Source organism: Acipenser ruthenus, chromosome 9 (genome assembly GCF_902713425.1).
Source record: "Acipenser ruthenus chromosome 9, fAciRut3.2 maternal haplotype, whole genome shotgun sequence".
Taxonomy (NCBI): domain Eukaryota; kingdom Metazoa; phylum Chordata; class Actinopteri; order Acipenseriformes; family Acipenseridae; genus Acipenser; species Acipenser ruthenus.
The window spans coordinates 58,979,101-59,005,196 of NC_081197.1; the positions used below are offsets into that span (position 1 = coordinate 58,979,101).

The 26,096-nt window shown below is 41.4% G+C and overlaps 1 protein-coding gene across 2 annotated transcripts in view; it reads right to left on the reverse strand.

The window, feature by feature from the left end:
* The window catches only part of LOC117406037 (runt-related transcription factor 1-like), a 73,334-nt gene extending 57,028 nt beyond the window's left edge, over window positions 1-16,306 (reverse strand). For both annotated transcript variants that reach the window (XM_059030337.1, XM_059030335.1), the window contains exons 1-2: window positions 16,213-16,306; window positions 15,892-16,030 (exon numbers count right to left, since the gene is read on the reverse strand). In XM_059030337.1, coding sequence (XP_058886320.1) covers window positions 15,892-15,949 — 58 coding nt within the window. In that variant the 5' untranslated portion in view covers window positions 15,950-16,030; window positions 16,213-16,306. The remainder of the gene's footprint in view (window positions 1-15,891; window positions 16,031-16,212) is intronic.
* Window positions 16,307-26,096: the final 9,790 nt, after the last annotated feature.

Sequence of the window (26,096 nt, forward strand, 5' to 3'; positions counted from 1 at the left end):
CTATTGGAACAAGCTGCTGAACAATCACAGCAAGAGGAGCATCAACACAGGAACACTATTGTATGTATACTGGCTGCTTTTTCACTTATTACTTTTTTACGTGAGCTAAAAGATGCATTTACTTAATTGTAAGTAGGTTATATAATCTTAGAAAAACAAAAACGTTAAAAAAAGCTAACAGTCAGCTACACTCCGAGATATACCATGCAGTATTTACACGGTAACAGATTAGTACATTTGCACTATAGCAACAGAAATGCAAAATTAACGTTTTGTTTGTGAAAATAAAACCCAGACAGACACAAACGCTCCGATCTTCCTAAACAATGGCGCTGTAAACTGGCACTGTATGTTTTGTAACGACGCTGTATTTACTCGGGTGGTTGTGTAATTACACCTGATTTTCTAACCACAGTATAGAGTCATGACAGCAGGGTCATGCAATTACCAAATCATATGCATTTAGAAGAACAAAGTAAACATATCTTATTGAAAATGAAACTTTAATTATTACAATTTGTTATAGTGGTAAAGTCGTATCTAAAACATTTGTCATCATATTTCTACTTTTGAATCACCTTTTTATTCTATTTTGAAGAAGAAGAAAAAAAACAGAAACCTCTCTTCTGAACTTTAAAATGAACCAGAACTCTAGTACTGTTGTAATCTCTATCTGTTGCTGTGTAAACGTTTCCCATAGTAAAAGCACAGCAAAGTGAAATAAACACAAATGAAAAGCATGGTAATGCAAGGGTAAGCATTGTAAAACAGAGCAATGTATGGTACAGCATATTAATAAACTTGGCAAAACAGGCTAAACTATGGTAAATGCAGAGTATAACCATGGGAAACGTGTGAAGGGAAAACTGCAAAATTACTGTGCAAAAGAACTGTGGTAAACTTTTATAAGGGTTACCTGCAGTCTGGCAATTATATGAACAAAAGAGACACAGAGAGGCTAACTGAGAGCTTGCAGATTGTCCTTGCTATTTGTTCATTTGCTCACAGACAATAGCTGTGTTTGAGCAGCCAGTGAGCTGAACAGCCCAGGGTCTGTGACTGCATGCACGGCACAGCGTTATCAGCAATGTACTCATTTGTATGACAAATCATATTCCAAAGGACTGAGGCTGCAGAGAATAAGGCTAAAACACAGGGAGCTTTGTAGGGAGCAAGGATTCATATCGGGTATGGAAATATGAGTACCACCTCTACAGTGGATAAGCTACTGTATATACCCTGTGCAGCTTCATGACTGCAGCGTGTGTGTGTGTGTGTGTGTGGGTGGGTGAGTGAGCGAGTGCATTGCGAGTCATTGTGGCTGCCTGTCTGCCCTGCTATTGAATAAATCTGATAGCCGCAGAGATAGAAGCTCAATAATGGGAGAATGAGGTCAGGTGTGAGCGGCGCTTGTGGCTGGACCCAGCCTGATGAGTGCCCACACTGGGAGCTATCAGTGCTGTGGGGAAGGTGGTGAGGTATGTGGCTTGCTCTCTGCCCACACCAACAACCAAATATGCAAACCCAGCACCCTGATTGCAAACACTGCGCACTCACTGATGTGGTGCTTTCAAAACTAACAGCAAGTACAGGAAAAGTTAAGGGAACCACAAGCAAAGACAGTTGTATCCATACTATTATAAATCCATCACCAGTAATTAATAATGCATTTATAAAGGTGATATAAAGGATTATGTCAAAAGTAGCTTTTGTTGTAAATACTGAACTTGAAGGTTGTGGTTTTTTAGGCTGTATGTCAGACACTGTGCCAAAAGAACACAGCAGGCATTTAACTTCAGTCCAGTTTAACTTGACGATGGTGGCTCAAGCCCCACACAGGTCAGTTTTTCTGTCTTTCAGAGCTCTGCTGATGTTTACAACCCAGTGGAGTGCTTACTGACGTCAGCGCGACCCCCAGGGCTGAATGCCTGCCTTGTGTTCCCTTCGCAACTCCTTTTTATTGTTTTATTTGCAAAGGATCATGGGGGCTTGTTGACTGGTACACTCTATGCTAGTTTGGTCTTTCATTAGTAATCAAGATCATTATGTCAGGCTAATGGCTGTATTGTCATTTAAAAGAATGTATTGTCAATGAGTTTGTAAATATTTACAATACTCCCATTCTTTGGTCTCCAGCACTGTAACCTGGCAGCTTAATAACGACACACTACTTCAATATCAGTTAGCAGTTACACTTTCCTGTAAAAACTTTTTTTTTAACACGCATCAAAAAAGAGCGAGGCAGGAAGAACACAGTGTTTGGAACCTGCATGTGCGCTTGACTCTCGATTGGCAATAACTGCTGCACTTGTTATTTCAGCTAAACGAAAGCTGGGGCTGAGTAACTGTCAGCGTGCAGCCGTGAGAGACGAGCTGTTTACAGGAAGGGGGTGCCTGTGCTCGGGCCGACCCTGCCTGAAGAGTGCTGAGCTCCGGAAGCCTTGCTCTTATCAGCAGCCTGTGGTTTGATACTTTCGCAATGCCCGTCCCTCACTCTAACTGTCAGGGAGCTACACGAGGCCTCCTGCCCGGCCTCTCCACTTCCCCAGCCCTTCAGCACCTCAGGAACCCCCATCTACTCCAACCACACGTTATTTCTGGCCTTGCTTTCGATGAGGAAGCAGAGGTATTAACAGATAATACGCACCCACAGTGAAACAGGCAGTCAATCTGCCCAGTGCAATCACAATACAGCTGTTTAAAAGCTAGTAATGTTCTAGACAGCTGTTGGACAATAAGCACATTACACTTGCATGTGTTCACTGCTACTCTTCATTTCCAAAGTCTTTTTGACACCCCTGTTACTGTATTACCACCCTTATAAAAGTTTACCTCAGTGTTTTTGCATGGTATTTTTATGAATATGCCTTACCATGCTTTCACTGTGCTTTATTATATGTTGCTGTGGCTGCACTTCATTTTTCACTATCTGAAGCAGTAATGTAGCTCGTAGGTCTTGGCACAAATGGGACCATATTCATAAAGCAACGGTGTAGCTGCAATGGAAGTTCAGACAACTACAGTACACAGCCCAAGCCTCTATCTGAAAATCAAGATTCAATGTGGTAGGCATGAACAGAACTGACATGGAAACAATATAATGCTCAAGGCATTTCACGCAGCGTGTAACGTAAAATCAGCAAACTGAAAAGTCTGAAGGTTAAAAATACATTTGTACTTGGGGGACTGAATTCCTTTTGGGCTAATTTATTTTTGAGTACGGAGCACATGAATGCTTGATTCTAAAACCAGTAATGCATTCTTCATGTTGTTTAGATTCAGTTTGTGTATCATTTTCTGTTTCAGTCATCACATCCTGGCGACTTTGAAACCCTTCAAAGCCTCAGTGCAGCTGCATTAGAGCTCCCCAAAACATGTCTAAACTTCTAGGTACTCCAGAGTGTAACCGTCAACCTGACCCCCCCGCAACACTAAGCATCACTGAGTGTAATGACTCAAACAGAAAACGATGCAGTGAATCTCAACAATCACATGATTCTATTACGTACAATAACTCTGATGTGTCCAGTTGCTTATTTCTAGTTTTGTAAAAAATGTTTTCTCTTTTCAGAATGGTTCTAATGACATTGTGGAGCAAAATACTGCATTTCCTCTTGGGTAGTTCATGAAATGAAATTGGATAGCTTTCCAAAATACTACAGATATTCTGGGTTGGGGAGTGGGGGTGTTGAAGGAACCAGCTTGTTTATTTCAACAGTGGGGACAGTGCAGTCCCACCCTGAGAGGGGAAGTCTGGACAGCAGCCCCTAATTCGAGCCAGAGCAGGTGCAGCCGTGGGTGGAGATAGCTTGAATGGAATGAATCCCAGGATATTTCAAGAGAGGCGTGCAGGGATGTGTTGGGAATGACGGGAGTGTTATCTGATCAGCAGCACAGCACCAACCCCACCCCCAGTCTGAGTCAGCCAGCGGTGAGAAACCCGAGTCTGTTATAAGAACACAATGGCATTCTCACCCTGGCTCCATTGTACAGTCAGACCAGCCTTGCTAGCACTGCTGGAAACTCACAGGCTCGCCGCTCTGTTTCACTGAACTGTTTGTTTGCTACTGGACAGCATTAGAATGTGTGTGGGTGTGTATTACTCTTAAGCAGATGGGCTTGAATAGGACAAGAAATATGTCCCCCTAAAATTCATCCTGCACATGAAAAATGAACACTAGTCAAAACTGTTCATTCTTACCTCTCCAGCACTGTCACCCAGCAAACCGAATAAAGAAATATAGTACTTCTATGGTTATACAGCCAGCAACCTCCAGCTATTTTTTAAGGCTGGTTTTGGGATCAAAATACCTCCATAAAAATAACCCAGAGCTAAGGGAAACATTGGGCCGTATTCACAAAGCTTGAAGTAACTGTTGTAAGGGCTGTTTGCTAAGGACCATTTTGATTAATTGAATTCAGTTTGCATTTCATGAAACCCTTTCAGCTGTTGAGAGTGAGATAGAAGTTTCTATTTCACCAAAGTTTATGGACACCCCTTTTGAAGATTCCTTTTTTGACTACAGCACCAACAAGCACTGAAATGTACATTCTCGCACAATGCATTTCAAGGGAGCAGTCTCATATCTTACTTCTATCATTTCAATGCTCTGACTTCAGGATTTCTGCACACATGCTAACAGATATACCAACGGGGATCATGATATACCATTCTGATCATCACAGGATAATGACTTTTTAGAATTCTTTATCAGTGTAATATTACTGTACTGTTGTTATTGTGCTGAAACAATCATGCTGGAGACTAAAGCCAACTACCTTCCTGAAGAAGAAGCAGAAGAAGCAGAAGAAGCAGAAGAAGCAGAAGAAGCAGAAGCAGAAGAAGCAGAAGAAGAAGAAGAAGAAGAAGAAGAAGAAGAAGCAGTAGAAGCAGAAGCAGAAGAAGCAGAAGAAGAAGCAGAAGAAGAAGAAGACGAAGAAGAAGACGAAGAAGAAGAAGAAGAAGCAGAAGAAGCAGAAGAAGCAGAAGAAGAAGAAGAAGCAGAAGAAGCAGAAGCAGAAGAAGAAGCAGAAGAAGCAGAAGAAGAAGCAGAAGAAGAAGCAGAAGAAGCAGAAGAAGCAGAAGAAGCAGAAGAAGAAGAAGAAGAAGAAGAAGAAGCAGAAGAAGAAGCAGTAGAAGCAGAAGCAGAAGAAGAAGCATAAGAAGCAGAAGAAGAAGCAGAAGAAGCAGAAGAAGAAGCAGAAGAAGAAGAAGAAGAAGAAGAAGCAGAAGAAGCAGAAGAAGAAGAAGCAGAAGAAGAAGCAGAAGAAGAAGAAGAAGCAGAAGAAGCAGAAGAAGAAGCAGAAGAATAAGAAGAAGCAGAAGAAGAAGGAGATCAATTCTAACAGCACAAACAGCACATTTGTATACCAATATCTATCAGTTTGTTTTCTTACGTCCAACATCTGTTTCTATCGATACATATCAAAACAACTTATCTACAAATTTCGGTCAACTGATGCCCCTGTGGATTCAGCAACCCCAGTGAAGATGTTTGATTATTCTACCGTATGAACGCACAGTGGAAGCACTAGCACCTTGATTTTTGAGTTTCTGTTAAGGAGCAGCAACTAGAACTGTTTGATTACTGGAAAGCCCCATTTAAAACGTGTTGCAGAAAATATTTGAGTGTGAGAAGAGGAAATGAAGACTCAACCTGCTTCCTCTTCACCTCTCCTTCCTCAATACAAACAAAGATAAACTCCTTATTTTAATATCCTTTTGTGTGTGTGTGTGTGTGTGTGTGTGTGTGTGTGTGTGTGTGTGTGTGTATATATATATATATATATATATATATATATATATATATATATATACTCCAGGAATGGAACCAACCCCTTTGCTAAATTGTTTCTGTCCAAGTTGGTTTGGATGAAGGAAGCACCCAGTGCAGTGTTGCCTATTTTCTCCCTCACGCTGGTTTCTGTCTGACAACTGTGCTGCTTTTCCTTTGGGGTAGGAATCCAGCCTGGAGGATTAGGGGAGAGATGGGATAGACAGCCATACCCAGCAATGACACAGCCAGTAACAATAGTGTAAAATGGAGCTCTCAGCAGCTGTGGTGGTGATGGTGCAGGGCAGGTGTCTGGGAGAGACGGAGGAGCCGACACGGCCTATTAGAGGGATTTTTATAGGTGAGTAATAACTGGGGTCAGCCGACAACTTGTGGCTTCATCAGCGCGTCTGAGATCAGCACAGAGGTCTCTTAGAGAAGGAAAGCCAGACAGAGGCAGCACAACAAAGAAACGCAGAGAGAGAGCGAGAGAGAGAGAGAGAGAGAGAGAGAGAGAGAGAGAGAGAGAGAGAGAGAGAGAGAGAGAGAGAGAGAGAGAGACAGCGCAGCCAATAGTCTATACGAACGGTGCAGAGCGGTCTAACAATATACAGTGTATTGTACACATGTGGAATTTGAACATATCAGACTTAGCACAGATCTTTTATTCTGATAATACCAGCATCTTGAGATCTTAAAGTATGAGTGAGGTCATGGGGAGTGAGCAGGTCCAAGAACCAGAAAACAACTTGTAAATTAAAAACCACATCCTAAAATAATAAAGCCAATGAATGAGCAGCTCAGCCACATCATAATGAGTTAACATACAATAACCCTCAGAGAATACTGCAAGGTTTTATTATTTGCTGCAATAAATGTTGAAAGTGCAGCATACTGTACCGCACTTACCAAGTCCAGCATCGTCGCTCTCAGCTGTTATGACAACGCAGAAATGAAGGTACTTTAAACAATTTGAAATATAATTAAATTAAAATGTAAACTGTTAAATACTATAGCATGCTTGGTTCAGGGTATCACTAACACAGTCAGAATTGATAAAATGACTGAAACATTTCAGGCAGAGAATTAAAAAATGGGAGCTGGATCCTCAAAGCTATTTACTCCAAATCGTCAGTAATGCAATTTTGTTATCAATGAAAAAAACAACTGAATAACTTAACACTTCATTCAAGCCTCTGAATGGAAAGTCTTGTTTATTCCTGGTTTTGTAACTTTGTTGGGTGTGTTTCTCCTTTCTGAAAACAAATGGTGCTAATGACCATTTGGAGTAAACAGCTTTGAGAATTTAGTCCAAGGAGTAAATTATAGACTGTTGGAAATGCTTTGAAGATACATCCCTCTCACAGAACTGAGAAGGTCCCTGTTCCCCTTCCAGTAGCTTGTTATACTGCTGGGAGAAAAAAGTTCTAAACAGCTAAAAACTTTACCTACTCGTGATAAAAAATCTTACGAATGTTACATAACTCTGCTCAAAATAGCAACAGTGTTTCAATATCTGTGCTCGTGAAGCATAGATATAAGAGTGTTTTTAGAATGTTCTGTCAACCAGTGGTCACCAAAGGCTGTTTGAGTGAAGCATCTGTTCTTTGTTTATTGCAGGCTGAAAAACAACCTGCAAATAATGTAAGCAAACAGATTTTCATGTCTTGTAAAAACTATCATTTGTTTCATCCCGTGTGTGAACGCACCCTGAATGAAAAACTGCTGTTACAGAAGTTTACTGTAAAAGCAAAGCAAAGTGTCATACAGTAAAGCATAGGCAAGCATGGTAAAAAAAAAAGAAAAAGGAATAAGGTAAATTATGTTATCAAGATAAAGCATCGTAAATGCAATAGAAGAATGGGGAAAGTGTGGAATTGAACTAGATGAAACTCATTCAAGCAAACAACCATGCAAATACTTATACAGTATAACCAAAATAAATAAATAAACACATGCAAAATAAACTATGTATGTGTGTGCAATATACACAAGAAAAGATTATCATCGCTTCAGCTTTTTTCGAAGTGAAGGAAATCATGCCAATGTTTCAAACTGAATGCTTCAGTACTGGGGGAAGGGAGGTTGTTTTTAACTAAGAGTCTTTCTCAGTTTCCTGGGTAGGGTCTGTAAGCAAGTGCCTGGATTATAATGGTGCAGAAGGCCCTTATCCTTTGTGGTCAACCACATTCAAATTAATATATGAGCTTTCTGACACCAGAGCTTTCTTTTAAAGAATTGTGCGACTGTTTTTTTCCCCAAAAAAACTACCCAACTCGGATAAAACAAGAATTATGAGTTTCCTTCTGTAAAACCTGGACGAACTGATAAAGCAAAATCTCACGACAAAAACAGCTTGTTTTTCTCTTTCTTCACACGCCGATATGGGGGGGGACACCATAAATTCTTACGAGCATCGAGAAACAAAGAAAGAAAAGACAGAAAAAGTGCCCTTCGTGGACACTTCCACATAAACAACAGACAGATATATGGGATGACGAACAATTCAGCCCAAAGTCTGATTATTTTTGTAGGCGGTGGGGTACCAGTGTTCCTTTTCAGTTGGGTGTCACGGCTTCAGCAAGGGAAACAGCAGGGAAAATGATTGACTTAATATTGAGAACGATTAATGAAGCCATGGGACCGAGTTAAGGACCGCAGACTAGTAGATCATGGATGAGATTCCCTGTTCTCAGCTCCATGCTTCCCAGGGGAAAGGGGGGGGGGGGGGGGTGTAATGCTGGCTGCTGTTACTTTGCTGTGACTCCCTCCCCTCTATGACAGACACCACCCAGGTACTCTGTACTACACTCTAGCTCAGGGATTACCAATGGCAACACCAACAATAATAACATTCATATTAATCTGACTCCACACTTATCATTTAACCAAATGAAAAATTGTGTGTAACAGATCAGTTAGCAACATGGAATAAAACACTATGGTGTTTAGAAACTGGCACAATATTCAACCCATTTCAGGTATTGTTGCTGAAGTGAACTACGGCTACCCAAATGTCATCCCTAATCCCATCAGTTGCACAAAGGTCGATACAGTACTCTCTGTGGGCCCCCAGAGTAACTCAGCATGGTCAGGATTCAAATCGGAGAGACTCAAGACGCTACCTTGATGGGTTAGGTCCAAGTTTAGATGTTTTTCTAAGATGTAAGAAGCGTTTAATGTAGGGGGTGTTTCTCACTGGAGAATGCTGTGTTTCCATTGTGATGAGTGAGTGTGTGTGTATGGAGGAGACGTGTCTGCTTCCTGCAGTAAAGCGCTCTGACCGATGCAACAAGAATTCACGACTCAAGCTCCCCCTCATGACTCGACTCGACTCCACCGAAAACCACACAATACTTCCATTCAAGTTCTGTTTTATTCCTGCAGTTTTACAGAAACTCGGGGTTACAAACCCTCCACTAACTGATTAATCAGAAACTTTAGACAGACACTGGGAATGTTTGTTTCATTTAAACAAGCTCTCCTGAAGAACAATGAAGAAGAACTTTATGATTTGTTTAAACAGCTACATGCAAATGATGCACAGACGTGCTCAAATTTGTTGGTACCCTTACAGCTCATTGAAATAATGCTTCATTCCTCCTGAAAAGTGATGAAATTAAAAGCTATTTTATCATGTATACTTGCATGCCTTTGGTATGTCATAGAATAAAGCAAAGAAGCTGTGAAAAGAGATGAATTATTGCTTATTCTACAAAGATATTCTAAAATGGCCTGGACACATTTGTTGGTACCCCTTAGAAAAGATAATAAATAATTGGATTATAGTGATATTTCAAACTAATTAGTTTCTTTAATTAGTATCACACATGTCTCCAATCTTGTAATCAGTCATTCAGCCTATTTAAATGGAGAAAAGTAGTCACTGTGCTGTTTGGTATCATTGTGTGCACCACACTGAACATGGACCAGAGAAAGCAAAGGAGAGAGTTGTCTGAGGAGATCAGAAAGAAAATAATAGACAAGCATGGTAAAGGTAAAGGCTACAAGACCATCTCCAAGCAGCTTGATGTTCCTGTGACAACAGTTGCAAATATTATTAAGAAGTTTAAGGTCCATGGAACTGTAGCCAACCTCCCTGGGCGCGGCCGCAAGAGGAAAATCGACCCCAGATTGAACAGAAGGATAGTGCGAATGGTAGAAAAAGAAACAAGGATAACTGACAAAGAGATACAAGCTGAACTCCAAGGTGAAGGTACGTCAGTTTCTGATCCCACCATCCGTCGCTTTTTGAGCAAAAGTGGGCTCCATGGAAGAAGACCCAGGAGGACTCCACTTTTGAAAGAAAAACATAAAAAAGCCAGACTGGAATTTGCTAAAATGCATATTGACAAGCCACAATCCTTCTGGGAGAATGTCCTTTGGACAGATGAGTCAAAGCTGGAGCTTTTTGGCAAGTCACATCAGCTGTATGTTCACAGACGAAAAAATGAAGCTTTCAAAGAAAAGAACACCATACCTACAGTGAAACATGGAGGAGGCTTGGTTATGTTTTGGGGCTGCTTTGCTGCGCCTGGCACAGGGTGCCTTGAATCTGTGCAGGGCACAATGAAATCTCAAGACTATCAAGGCATTCTGGAGCGAAACGTACTGCCCAGTGTCAGAAAGCTCTGTCTCAGTCGCAGGTCATGGGTCCTCCAACAGGATAATGACCCAAAACACACAGCTAAAAGCACCCAAGAATGGATAAGAACAAAACATTGGACTATTCTGAAGTGGCCTTCTATGAGTCCTGATCTGAATCCTATCGAACACCTATGGAAAGAGCTGAAACTTGCAGTCTGGAGAAGGCACCCATCAAACCTGAGACAGCTGGAGCAGTTTGCTCAGGAAGAGTGGGCCAAACTACCTGTTAACAGGTGCAGAAGTCTCATTGAGAGCTACAGAAAACGTTTGATTGCAGTGATTGCAATCCCATCATTTTGTCCATGCCATTTTCATTTGTTTTATTATTTACAATATTATGTTGAATAAAAAATCAAAAGCAAAGTCTGATTTCTATTAAATATGGAATAAACAATGGTGGATGCCAATTACTTTTGTCAGTTTCAAGTTATTTCAGAGAAAATTGTGCATTCTTCGTTTTTTGTGGAGGGGTACCAACAAATTTGAGCACGTCTGTATATGGGTTTGCACTGAAATATACTGTACTAGAAATATGAATAACACAAAGTAATGTATCGCATCACTGAACTGATATTTACTGTAAAGAAGCATTGTCAAAGCTTAAATAATACATTCTTGGTACCAGTACAGTATTATATAGATATGCTTGCTAATCTGCAGCACACATGTAATGGGAAATGAATACAGAAATCCTAAATAAAAAAGAAAGAACTAAGTGCACAAACATTTGTTTGTTAAATGAGTATTGATGTGTGCATGTAACATAGAGATGCATGCTGCCCAATGCCTATTTAATCCTGCTATCTTGTAAATGTGTACAATGTAAGAGCAGGTTTGCATTTTTGCAGGATAGTTTCTTTGATGGGGGTGAGGGAGTTTTGTTTTAACATGACCCCCCCATTCCTTCTGTGCAGGAGCACGGAAGGTTCACATCCAAGTCAAAGGTCAGCAGAGTGCCACAGACCTGTTAGGAAAGTCATCTTCATTTTTATTAACTTGCATGCCACAGAAATCTACCCAGAAACCAGCAAACCAATCAGTACGTTTGACTTCAAGACAGGTAAAAAAGCTAAATCTCAGGATGCTGATGGACTTAAATTAGGATTGCATGTGCCCTGTTGTTGGGTATTCATTTATACTTTCATTTTAGCATCTCTTAATATTGATGTAGCGGAAATGAAAGCAAAACAACTGTAAATACTGCTGTGTTCTGCATCTCCTAGTCCTTGCCTCATTACTCCTCTATTGTAATATACATAGTGCTCTATTATATGGGTTTTTTTTGTTTATTAAAAATCTAAGAATATTCAACTATTCCTCAGAATTCTGAAAACAAATACAGACCATGACAAATGTATGTTTGTCCCAGCACAAGTTTAAAGCCCTCACAGACTGTAATTACAGTTATTAAAGCTGTGGTAGGTGTAGGAAGCAGAGCCAACTTGCATTTTTCTGAAAATTAAAAATGACTTAAAGGCATGTCTGATGAGGTCCTTTCTCGGCAGCCCAAACAACAGACTCTTTAGAATTAAAAAGCCTGCAATTACTCTACACTAACACTCTTGAAAGATGCTGTGAAGTAGTACATATTGTAATGACTCTCCTCCTAGCAGCTGATGAGTAATAACACTGACATCACAATAAGACCCGTACTGACCTCTCCACTACAGAGCCTGTTATTTAGTTGAACGGAAAGACGTTTGTCTTTGAGTCGTACGGTTTGCATCCAGCCCTTATCTTTCCATTCAATTCAATGTGCCAATTCATTATAATATGTAGATGTACACTTCATTACATGTAAAAAAAAAATACTGTTTCTTCTAATCACAATATTTGTGAATTGGTAAAAAAAGCGAGCATCAGAATTCATATTTACTTCAAACGTACTTGAACTCAATTTTTACAAAAAAATCATGTACCAGTTTCTATGTAATCACTTCCGATTAACCTGGGTCTGTTGCATGTCAGGCTGGCGTAGATATTGGCAATGTGCTGAATGTTTAACTCATTTATAGTTTATTTCCTGCAGTCTGGGAGTTGCTATAAGTTTGTTGTATTGCTAAAACCTACACTTCATTCAGAAAAACGGATTACTATATTTGTAATTGTTATCCTGTACTGTCATTCCATTGCCTAATAGAAACCCTCAGTAAGTTTGTATCCCGTGGTTAGACGATGCATTTACCATAGTTTACCCTGGTTTGCCATGTTTTTAAATATGCTTTATCATACCTGTCATTGCTTTACAGTGCTTACCTATACCTCTCCATGCTTTCACTGTGCTTTATTACACTTTGCTGTGCTTTTACTGTGGCAAACCTTTATAAGGGTTAATAAAGGTTAGCTGACCAAATAAAACAAAAATCAATCAACTACAGAAAATCAAAGCAGCAACTACCCTGCTATGGAACCGCTATCTATGTGAAAACCCAAGCAGTAAAAAAACAAATGTAATCGTGCAGCCCCATTCACAAAGCTTTGTTAAAAAGGTTATTTCAAGAATGATTTATTTTAAAAGGTTTTAATAGATTGCGTGCAATTATGTATGCGTGAAACTGTTCTAGACATTTATTAAGGGATTAAGCAGGAGTCAAAACAGTATTATGGGTTACTGTAAAGCTTTGAGATTCAGGCCATCACAGCAAAGAAAATACCCCACCACATGTAATCTCTTAAGGAATCAAAATGAATAAAACTAACAGCAGCTACCAAGCCTGTCCCAGGACTCCCATACCTGTATATGTGTATGAATCACAAGCCTGTACCAGGACTCCCATACCCGTATATGTGTATGAATCACAAGCCTGTCCCAGGACTCCAATACCCGTATATGTGTATGAATCACAAGCCTGTCCCAGGACTCCAATACCCGTATATGTGTATGAATCACAAGCCTGTCCCAGGACTCCCATACCCATATATGTGTATGAATCACAAGCCTGTCTCAGGACTCCCATACCTGTATATGTGTATGAATCACAAGCCTGTCCCAGGACTCCCATACCTGTATATGTGTATGAATCACAAGCCTGTCCCAGGACTCCCATACCTGTATATGTGTATGAATCACAAGCCTGTCCCAGGACTCCCATACCTGTATATGTGTATGAATCACAAGCCTGTCCCAGGACTCCCATACCTGTATATGTGTATGAATCACAAGCCTGTCCCAGGACTCCCATACCTGTATATGTGTATGAATCACAAGCCTGTCCCAGGACTCCCATACCTGTATATGTGTATGAATCACAAGCCTGTCCCAGGACTCCCATACCTGTATATGTGTATGAATCACAAGCCTGTCCCAGGACTCCCATACCTGTATATGTGTATGAATCACAAGCCTGTCCCAGGACTCCCATACCTGTATATGTGTATGAATCACAAGCCTGTCTCAGGACTCCCATACCTGTATATGTGTATGAATCACAAGCCTGTCCCAGGACTCCCATACCCGTATATGTGTATGAATCACAAGCCTGTCTCAGGACTCCCATACCTGTATATGTGTATGAATCAACTTGATTCGGTTTGATGCACTCTTTCCTCAGAACACGCCCTTGAAATAAGAACACCTCAATATGTTCTGACTATTGCAAACCGCAATGTATCCCACTGAGCTACTGAGAAATGCTTCCTGTGCAAAACGAACACATTGCATTTGTTTTTTGATCATTACACTTGTTTAAATCACCGGGGTAAATATGATAACTGGTTGCCTTTCACACATGATAATAATAATACTTCTAAACAGCACAAAGTAATCATGTATATCTGTGTTTCTGCCTCTGCATGTGACACAAATTGACATGTTATTGTATTGCTTAGTCATGGAAATCATACACAGTATACAATTATACTGTAGAACCGATTTCATTTCTTGCTTCTGTAAAAGCTGCATGGAAGAGACATGTTCTACTATGACATTCTTCTTAAATAACCAAATTCTGAGATGCTAGGAGCCTATTCGCCAGTGATGCTTGCACCATCTTTGACAAAGCTAAAGTGAGCTTTAGTGTGAGTTTGTGCACTCCACAGACCCCACAGTAAAATGTATCAGAATCCGCAAAAGTATTTTAAAGGAATTTATCAAACGTTTGTAAAGTGTAAATTGTGGTGCTGGTGATCCACTCATTTTGACTAGAGTTCTGGATATTCTCTTAAAGCAATGCATTGTGTTAGTGTGAGGTATAGAGAGGCATGGTGAAGAGATCAGGGCTCTGTGACAATGAGGGTTAGTATAAAGGGGTACAGTTCATTAAGCAGCAACTTTGGAACCATGAATTATGGTTCTGTTGGATAAAATGGTTCTATTTAGATTCTAGTATGCAGAACCCTCTGTTGTTCCGTATTGAATGATGGTTCTGTATAGAAACAACACAACAAGGGTCCCAGAGAAAGCACAAAGGATGAAGCACCTGTCCCAGACTATAAGAAAACCTGGGGGTGTAATGCTTTGATTGGGAAGTACCAGGTGTTGTATACATCCTTTCTGTTTTCTAGCAATGGATTTAATGTCAGGTAAGTGTTGCCAATAATGAGACAAATGTAATGACACTTTCCAAGAAAAAATAAAACAGTAAACAAAGTCCATAGTTAGAGACCAACACATTTGTACGCTACTTTTAACATGAGGAGAACCAATCTCTCTGGTGCAGTGCATTGCATGGAGGCATATCGTCCCAGAGGAACTCAGAATTCAGGAAAGCTGGGAACTCCTGTTTCAATATGGACAGGGTGACCCAAACTAAACCCAACAGATTCACAATACCTAGTCTGGAGATGTGCAATGCTAGACTAAAGTTTATCAGTTTATGTGGTACCTGTAATCGTCTTCGCAACATGAATGTGACTGTAAGTACATTTCAAAACCTCTGCACTAAATACACTTTCCATAAGGTTAACAATGGGGATGTGCTTGTGTGCTGTAACCTGTTAGGCGCCACCCCCTATTTAAGTCTGTCGTAATAACCTGTAGTGTTATCCTTATTGGTTATCGAGTGAAAGTTTAGAATCTCATTTGTACCGGACACAATAACTCCTTTCAAGTGCCTGCTATTCCTTTAGGTCCTCATCCACAACCTCAAACACTCAATCATAAACTCTGCATAGGTGAAACTCTAACAAAGTTAGGTAGTCATGCCTTCTTCCTAAATGACCAGTTTCTTAAGGTCACTTCGCACTGGAACAATGTGAAGTTAAGATGATCTCTTACCAAAACCACAAAATCAGCTAAATCTGATCGCCCGCAAGATTTCAAAGACTCCAGCCATAAAACAAAGCATTTGCAGACAATCTATATGATAGTGCACCACTGATCCATACCAAAGAATAGCACCAGCCCCACCACCCAGGGCTCTGATCTACTGGCTAGAGCCCCAGATCCCCAGGACCTCCTGGCTGAGCTTGCAGACCCCCAGGACCTCCTGGCTGAGCCATTGTTGGAATAAGGAAGTTTCACAGGACTTACCCCTCACGAAGCACGGCTGGAACGACGAAAAAGACTCAAAGATGCTGTTCGAAGCCATCGCCTCCTTTCAAACCCTCTTTGTACTTAAAAAAGATAATTTAAATATTTATTTTTAAGTCTGATCCACGCGTCCTGTTGTCTGCAAAGACAAAAAATAAAAAAAGCGAGCATCCTGTATGGTTATTGTTTGGTTATCGCCCCCCCACACTGCCCCCCACCCTAGTTAAAAAACACCGATGCAAAACTCATCTCCTCAAGCCTGGACTCTGCAATAGAGAAATGTAAAGCTGGTGGACTGCACTGTGGTTTTGCAATGCTTACCCTTGTCGATGAGAAATAAAACACTTGAGAAAAAGTCGTTGTGGTTTCTGCAATCCGAGTGATTCGCTCCGAGATCATCCAACACATGGACCCCCCCCCCCTCTCTCTCTCTCTCTCTCTCTCTCTCTCTCTCTCTCTCTCTCTCTCTCTCTCTCTCTCTCTCTCTCTCTCTCCCTCTCACTCTCTCTCTCTCTCTCTCTCTCTCACTCGGACTCACTCTACTGTGACTGCTCTCAACCCTGTCTTGTGGTTGTGTGGTGGCCCACAGACAGCCTCGCATAACCCAAATTACAAATTTAACTGTTCCTCTACGGAAACTTCAACCAATTGGGCACAGGCTGTCACGTGATATAGTGATGTACAGGATTTTTTTTTTTTAATCTGGTATTGTTGCATGCCTTTCCCACCCCACCTGCCCTCCCCTTTTTGGTTAAGACTTGGGTTTGTTATAAAAAATGAGTGGCTCACTCAGTCTCTAACTATGCAAATCTCACTCCAAGTGGAGCTTCAATTAGCTCTCTGTCTCACCCTCACCTAATAGGCTGTATTTCCATGTCAGCTTTCCATATTACAGCCTAATATGATTCAGAGAGAGACAGCCAGCAATGTCCATAGTACTTTCTCTTCTGTGCACATGCAATCAGATCACACTCCTGTCCTATTGTAAGTGACTCTGCATGTAATGCACAGTTCACAGCCTACCTCTGTAAAGGACTTTGTGATGGTAGTCCACTATTAAAGGCGCTATAGAAAAATAAATATATATATATATATATATATATATATATCTCTGTTGGTTTGAATTTGCTGTATGTTTATTTGTCTGTGGTTAGCAGTCATTCACTCACAAACAGACACTGCTCTATTTATTTTTGTGCAAACATTTATGCAATGTCTGGTTCTCCTAAGATATCCACAAAAGTCACCCTTCTCATTGCACTGACCATATGACCACCCAGCACAGAAATGCATCTATTCCACGTGAAGCTGATCTAACGGACTGTTGTGTGATACACTGCTGTTACAGATTCTGTCCCCAGTCAGATGAGATGAGGTTAAAAGCTCTATAAGCAGAAATGCAGAGGAGCTGTTTTGCACAGTGGTTAAGACGCTCACTGGCATTGTGCAGGGTCACCGGTTCACGCTCAGCCTTCTCTGTGTTACACTCACAATCAGAAATGAGAATGCAGGACACAAGGGACACGTCTGCATATTGTTTCTCCCGAGGTGTTTCATATTACTCCCAGGGTGGCAGGAGAAACTCCTTTATGTTCTTGACCTTGCAGCTTCTTACTCTCGTCCTGTCTGTAATTCTTCTAATGAGCTGATAACGAGCTTCTGGCAGGCTGTGAGTGTATTAGGAGTTAGTCAGCTCTTTCTCTGGGAGCAAAGTCAGTCATTCAATACTGCGTCGCTTTGTGTCCTGTGCTATTTGAATGTTTTAAAGCGCTGTTCAATTAAACTCTCAGACATAGGAATGCAAACTTGCAGTGTGCAAGACCTTCATTTAATACAAATACATGCAGTGTCTCTGGATTGACTGAGTGTCTCTTAGAACAGGCATGGAATGCGGGTTCTGTAGTGATTGAATCCTTCCCCTTCGGTGCAGTAAATACAGCTTCTCAAAGAGGGTCTGGTGCCTTGAGACATGAGACATGCTTACAGTTTGAGCCACTTGGAGAGGACATGCTCTTCTACTGGGGATTGCGTAATTTGCTGTGGCTACACCTGGCTTGTTGGAGGGTGGTGTATTACTGTACAAAAGTCATATTTAAGCTGCATCAGTTACTTGATATAGTGTACACTGATCGTGCATTGTATATTTCTGTCCCCCCTTTAGAGTCTAACCTGCCTGTATGTCTGTTGTAAATGACAGTACCCTTTTTTAATGACTTGGGGGCCTGCAGTTGGATGTTTGCACCTTTGCCTCTTGTAAATAAAGCGGTTAAATGCACTGAATGAGTGAGTGAGTCTGTTACTTGAGCCAGCTGGACAGTAGCTGGACAGTATAACAAAAGCCCCATTAAAACAGGCATGTGTCACAGCATCACAATAAAGTAGATGCTGCATGGGCAGAGAAGCTGCCAGGTTAATTATGAGGGTCGGGTGCTGAGGGCCTTCTTTTGGCTCTAGGGGAGGAGTGTGGTTTTAATTGCAGGGCTAATCCCCCGCTCACCTGCTTAGGAGGATAATAACAGCAACTGCCCGCCTCGCCCCTGCTAGGTGCATGATGTCACACACACACACACCCACACACACACACACACACACACACACACACACACACACACTGTGCCTCGAGAGTCAGTGTTAATGCCATGATTACAAGTCCACTGCAGTCCTATAACACATGCTGAATAGGAGGATCAGTTCCCTTGTTTGTTTCCGCATTGGAATGGCGTTTCTCCACACCTGCGCGTCTCTCTCGCTTTCACCTTGACTGAGTGGTCTTGTCTCCCTGCACACTGCCTAATGGCAGGGCGTGGTAATTGGCAGTGTGGCAGCACGCTGGGCTGGATGGCCCCGCTGGGCAGCTGGAGCCCCATTCAGAGCAGGCAGTATTGAGTTTCCACTGGCTGCGGGGAGCTCGACTGGTACACCTGCAGGCCCCTTTGTCCACAAGCATCAACCAAAATTAATGCTATTTGTTTTTACAATTATATACAGCCTACTGTAAATATCCTCTGTCTTATCATCCTTTCATATTCAGGATATTTCGTAGAATTGTAGCATAAAGAATTAATATTTAGGGCAGCAGTGTGGAGTAGTGGTTAGGGCTCTGGACTCTTGACCGGAGGGTCATTGGTTCAATCCCCGGTGGGGACACTGCTGCTGTACCCTTGAGCAAGGTACTTTACCTAGATTGCTCCAGTAAAAAACCCAACTGTATAAATGGGTAATTGTATGTAAAAATAATGTGATATCTTGTAAGTTGTCCTGGATAAGGGTGTCTGCTAAGAAATATTTTTTTTTTTTTTTTTTTTTTTTTTTTTTAATATTTATTTATTTTTGTTACATTTTCTTTCTACGTAGCTGAAGTCCTGAAATAAAAAAAAAGTTTAATCATTTCACCCTTTTGTGTACTTAAAAAAAAAATGTCATTCATTTTTTTTCATTTATGTACACTGCAGTTATACCTCTTTTCAAACCTATTTATCTATATCTATACATCTATCTATATCTCTATATTCCGTATATGTTTTTAATGCTACAGTATCATGTGTGCTTGTCCTTAATCCATCAAAGAGTAGTAACAATGCAATCCAATGCTGCACAGAGTCGGTGTGACACATCAAGTGAAAGTGTGACTCCTGGACTGTATCCTTCAGCATCTCCTGACTGAAATCAGTGCAAACCTGGTGAGAGTGTGAGTCTCACAGTACAGAACCTCTCTGCTGTTACCAAGTAAAAGGAACATTTTCAAAGTGATGTTTAACCAACCCCCCCCCCCCCCCCCCCAAAAAAAAAAAAAAACTAAAAGAAAGTGTCTAGAAACACAGTATATTCATTAACACTGGGTCACAGGCCACTAAAGAGTTTACCTGCTGGATCTGTATCAGGGAACTTTTCATTTTGATCTCATACTGGATGTCATTTCATTTCTTACATATAATACGCACCTGTGTATTACATGGATGAGTGTATATTTTACATTTGCATTGATCTGTTAATCTGTATTTGTTCTAGTGTTTAATATCTGATGTCATTCATTCTTAACATAACTAGTCCCTCTTCTATATATCTCGAGTGGTTAAAGTCCAGGGCTTGTAACCAGAAGGTCCCCGATTCAAGTCCCACCTCTGCCACTGGCTGACTCACTGTGTGACCCTGAGCAAGTCACTTAACTTCCTTGTGCTCCATCCTGCAGCTGAGATGTTAAATCAGTGTCACTATTGTAAGTGACTCTGCATATAATACACAGTTCACAGCCTACCTCTGTAAAGCACTTTGTGATGGTTGTCCACTATGAAAGGCGCTATATAGATAGATAGATAGATAGATAGATAGATTGATAGATAGATAGATAGATGTGTTTTTACTGTGTTACTGCAGTGTTTTTCAGTGCAGTTAGCGACACTTCATACTTTGGCAGTAATTTCCATCATTAACATCGATAATGAAGTTAATTCACTATCAACTTGTTAAACTCATTTTACAAGTTTTTGGTGGATTTTGGCTTCTTTAACGACAACCAAGAACAAATAAATGCATACAGAACTTTAAAAGTTTTAAAAGAAAGAAAAAAAAACATGTGAGTTAAAGCTGTTTGAGCAGAGCTGTTTGAACAGTGACTCCCAGGGCTGGTGGAAGTACAGCTCTTGTGAGCTTGGATCTCATTTACTGTTGTTATGGTCTGGCTGTGATGCCGTGTCACAGGAATGCTTCTCTTAGATTGTAAAGGTCTGCCTCTGGGATTCAATGCACCCTCTGTGTGGATCTCAGGATGGGGAGGGCAGTACTGACACTCTAGCTGCCTGCCACTCCTTCTCACATCCCGGAATTGAGATATAAATATTCATCTATCTCTGCATCTGACACATGAGGCCACACAGTGCCATGCTGAATAATGATGCCCTGAGGACAGGAGAGCCTCACCTGAAAGAACAGCTCCCTTTGAACTAGGATCTCTGATCACACTGAAGCATGTTTAAAAACCTATGACACATCTTCCTGCTCTTGTTCTCATGTCCACGCTGTTCCCAGGACTCCTTTTTCCTTTTTCTCCTGTGTCCCTGAGAAGTGGGGAGGGGCCCGGGCGAGGATATGTCCTGTGTTGTATAGTTTTCTGTGTTTTTCTTCTTTTCATAGCATTCTTTTTCTCCTCCATCATCTTCTTCACTCGGCGTCCCACGGCCTTGCTGTCATTTCCGCTCCTCGTCTTGAGGAATTGGGCTCTCAGCTCTGAGCCTCCCTCATTGCTCTGGACTGAGTCAGGTGCCCACAGGGTCACAGGTTGAGGGAACGAGGGCTGGGAGGGTACTTTTTTACATTAGTTCTCCCATGGGCGTGATGAGTCAGGAGCCCACAGGGTCACCGGCTGAGGGAGCGAGGGCTGCGAGGCCACCTGTTTAAATTCCTTCTCCCATGGGCATGATGAGTCAGGAGTCAGGAGTCTTGCAGAACGTTAGGAAGGAAGGAGCCTGTTGCTTTATATCATCCACATTATTCAAATATTGAATTCCTTCTTCCCAATTTATTATACGGTTTTGTGGGTTTCATATGAAGTGAGACAGGTTATATCAGTGTTCTGCAGGTTTCATCCTGTGAAGTGAGACAGGTTATATCAGTGTTCTGCAGGTTTCATCCTGTGAAGTGAGACAGGTTATATCAGTGTTTTGCAGGTTTAATCCTGTGAAGTGAGACAGGTTATATCAGTGTTCTGCAGGTTTAATCCTGTGAAGTGAGACAGGTTATATCAGTGTTCTGCAGGTTTAATCCTGTGAAGTGAGACAGGTTATATCAGTGTTCTGCAGGTTTAATCCTGTGAAGTGAGACAGGTTATATCAGTGTTTTGCAGGTTTAATCCTGTGAAGTGAGACAGGTTATATCAATGTTCTGCAGGTTTAATCCTGTGAAGTGAGACATTTTACTCTATATCAGTGTTCTGCAGGTTAGGGTTAGGGTTATGTTTAGAATTAAGGTTATATCATGCAAAAAAATGTACACATTAAGTACATTGTAACTATCCATAATAACATTGTAATTGTGTAAGTACACATGTATTTACTAAGTAACTACTGTGTAAATACACAGTTATTAGAAACACACAGATGGTTGCCCCTGGCAGTTGCCACAGGCTACACCAGAGTAACATGTCGTATGCAGACAGGCTAAAATAATTGAATCTATTCAGTCTTGAATAAAGAAGACTACGCAGTGATCTGATTCAAGCATTCAAAATTCTAAAAGGTATTGACAATGTCGACCCAGGGGACTTTTTCGATCTGAAAAAAGAAAGAAGGACCAGGGGTCACAAATGGAGATTAGATAAAGGGGCATTCAGAACAGAAAATAGGAGGCACTTTTTTACACAGAGAATTGTGAGGGTCTGGAACCAACTCCCCAGTAATGTTGTTGAAGCTGACACCCTGGGATCCTTCAAGAAGCTGCTTGATGAGATTCTGGGATCAATAAGCTACGAACAACCAAATGAGCAAGATGGGCCGAATGGCCTCCTCTTGTTAGTAAACTTTCCTATGTTCTTATGTTCTGGAGCTGGGTATGTTAAGGTGTGCTCTGCAGACAGAGTGTTGAGCTTGGGCATGTTAAGGGTGTGCTCTGCAGACAGAGTGCTCAGCTTGGGTATGTTAAGGTGTGCTCTGCAGACAGAGTGCTCAGCTTGGGTATGTTAAGGTGTGCTCTGCAGACAGAGTGCTCAGCTTGGGTATGTTAAGGTGTGCTCTGCAGACAGAGTGCTCAGCTTGGGTATGTTAAGGTGTGCTCTGCAGACAGAGTGCTCAGCTTGGGTATGTTAAGGTGTGCTCTGCAGACAGAGTGCTCAGCTTGGGTATGTTAAGGTGTGCTCTGCAGACAGAGTGCTAACCTTGCTTGGCTCTAGTGCAGCAGCAGAGATCCATTTGAGTGACAGAGAAGAAGGGAATAGGAGAGGAAATTTGATTAAGACCATTTCTGCTGAGTCCTTTCTTTCCGCTGCTCCTGCGTTGCTCAGCCTTGCGTTCTCCGAGCACTCCAAACTTTAAAACTTTATTCTTCCCTTTTTTGAAGTGGGGTGATTGAGAGTTTGCAGCCCCTTGTCCCCTTTGTTTGGGCGATTACAGATCTGCAGCGCCCTCTGCTGCTCAGGGGAAGATGGACTTCTAGGGGCCAGGGGATCCAGCAGCACAACCTCTGAAGAAGCTGTGCTGTTGAAGTTTTAGGAATTGCCTTTTCCATTTTCATGGTAATTCATTGTCCCATTTCCGTGGTAATTCATTTTCAAACGTGGGCGGAACCCATGCATGATACTTGTATGCTGAAGCCGGAAATGGCCGTGAATAACAGGTTGCAGAGCAAGCTTAGTAATACTGTGATTGCACTCCTGCCAAGCCTGGTCTGCAGCCTGCCTTTAAACTACCTCCACTGTGTAGAGTTACCTACAGTGCAGCTTCCTGCTGCCTCGCTGCAGGCTCCCCGCTGCTGGCTCTTCATTCACAGCACCTCCAGGCCTGTGTCTTCATTGCAGGTGACCTCTCGATGCATATCATCATTAGGAGACTGGGGACCGATTCCTGTAAAGCCCCATCGCAGATTCACTTGAGCGCCGCTAGAATTCAACACTGTAGGTTATCTTAAGTGCCTCCACTAATGAAGAGTGACAAGTGTTGTCTTTGTTTGAATTAGTAAAAATGCTGCCTCGGGCACTGACCTGTGACAGCTCGTCAGTAGCAGGCTTTGTTTCTTAGAAGGAGGATGATGACCTCATCCTCAAGAAAGAGAGAGGCTGTTTGTTCACAGGAGACAAGCAGGAATGGTGTGAATGAGGAGTCTGGCAGAGAAGTGAATGGGCTCAGGTGTGGCTGGTGTTTACTGCAGTACACTGCACCCCTTGTACTGAGGCCTTCGTGGGAGTCCATAACCTGGCAATTTCTTTGGATTATGATTTTTTTGGGATAGGAAGAGGCAAAGCACATTATATATATATATATATATATATATATATATATATATATATATATATATATATATATATATATAACCGTTTAGTTATAAAGAAAATGAACCCTACATTGGAATTCCGGATCCATTTCTGTGAAAAAAATACTCCTTCCTCAATCTAAAATCCCTTATTAACTGATGGCTTGTGCTTTTGTCAGGGCAAAAATCACCTTTTATAATTACTGTCAAAAATTAGAAGAATAGTCCAGGTGTGCCGTATACAGACCCTCCCCTTACAAGACTGCTAGAATTGTGCACACCTGATCCGGTTTTAAAGGCCCTTTGCTGCTACCTGCAATTAAAACTAAACTAAACAATAAAGTGCTTGAGGCAAGGGACCAGAGGGAGGTCATAGGAGTCCTCACCAGGAGACTGCTGTAAATAAACAGGAAGTGCACCTTGACCCCAGCTCAGGGGTCAGCTAGGGACAGTCGGGTCAGTTACTGTATTACATGTAGTGTCACTGGTCAATATGGGGAAGTAGTAATCTGGGTATAGGCGTTTAATGCTGTAGGTAGAAGTTTCACTGGTGTCCCGTTATACAACTTTTGAATGCAGTGTATCCATGATGTGCTTGATTAATATCTACCCTGGTTGGGTCCTGTCTTATCAAGATTAAGTGATCTCTGAGCTAGAATGCTAAAGAAACTCAGGTTAAGCTTTTTGTGTCAACACTGTGCACACAGGGAGAAAGCATCGCACTATTTTGGAGAGTTTTGTTTGCATAAAATGTTGAATGAAAATGTACCCATTTGATTTACCTTTTGAAAACTAGAGAACTACATAAAGGCAGGGTTAATTTGTGCCAGATCACAGATCTGGTACTTTTTTGTCTGACAGGCGAGAATTATATAGTTTGCAAATAATGAACCGTATGAAAAACTATGTTGCAAAAAGAAACTCATACTCAACATGTACAATAAAAACACTTTCCTGTTACAGGAATTGAATGACTAAAGTGTTCTGTAATGATGTATTTTAAGATGCGACGTCTATGTGTAAGAAAATTACTTGTTTTTTCACAACCCAAATGTCGAAACGCCAAAAAAACTAACGGTTGTTGCTCCTGTTACTTAGATTAGTCGGTCCACCACTGGCTATTGTTCATACCTGAAGATTATGTTAAAACATGGCTGGGCAGAGGTTGGCATGCAGCTACCTACATCAGCAATAAGGCAAGAAACCAGCATTCCAAACGAACCCCTGCATAAAGGACATACAACCTGCAGTTATAGGACACCTTTTAACACACATTGTGAGAGGTGCTTTACAATGGTACTTTGTTATTGGTTGTCATGTGTACAGTGAGTGTTGATGTCTAAAGCTATGAGAAAGTAAAAACAAAAGCAACAAAATAAACAAATGTATGGTAGGCTTTATCAAAACAGAGTCTGCAATCCTTCGGTAAAGAGGAATTCCTTAAGCAAACACCAGGCACTTCTCTCTCCTGCAATGAAAGGCATGGCTCATCAGGCACTTCTCTCTCCTGCAATGAAGGGCATGGCTCATTCAGCCTCTCCAGGTGTCTCTTGAAGAGGTGATTGTCCTGAAGATCAAGTACGAGGGAGAGAGAAACAAAACTGTGCATCTTTGAAAAGCACCGGCTGTTTAATTCACTGCCAAAGCCTGCGGGGGTTTGAAAGGCAGCGAGTCTGGAGTGGAGAGGAGTGGTGCAGGAGTCACTCTATACTGTTGAGACACAGAGAGCTGATACAGTCCTGCCCACAGGCTGCAGATCATTACATGCAAAGGTAACAGTCATGATGTGATTATCTCCCCAGTCAATAGTAAATTACATCTGCATCTCCCCTAAGTCCATAAATCAGAAACAAGCTGGTCCCCAGATTATTATCTAATTACCCACATTCAGGACATTGTATTTCCAAACCTGCACACACTGGATGAACTACACGCTTACACACATGCTGTGCTTTGTACTGTATCTCGGCCTGTACCACAGACTTTCTACTCATTAATCTGGTCAAAGAAATACTGAGGAAAAATAATGGATCAGATATACGCTGATATATTGGTGCAGTTTACTGTCATTGTCCAGAAACTGTTGGAAAAAAAAGGTAATCATATGTTTTTGCTCAAAAGAACCAAATTCCCAACATTTCAGAATGTTTAACATGCCTTTGTGAAGGGAAAGTGCGTTTGAAAACAAACAGTGGAGGTACTGATCGGCTTTTGATGCCATGGTAACTACATGTTCATTTGTTGTATTG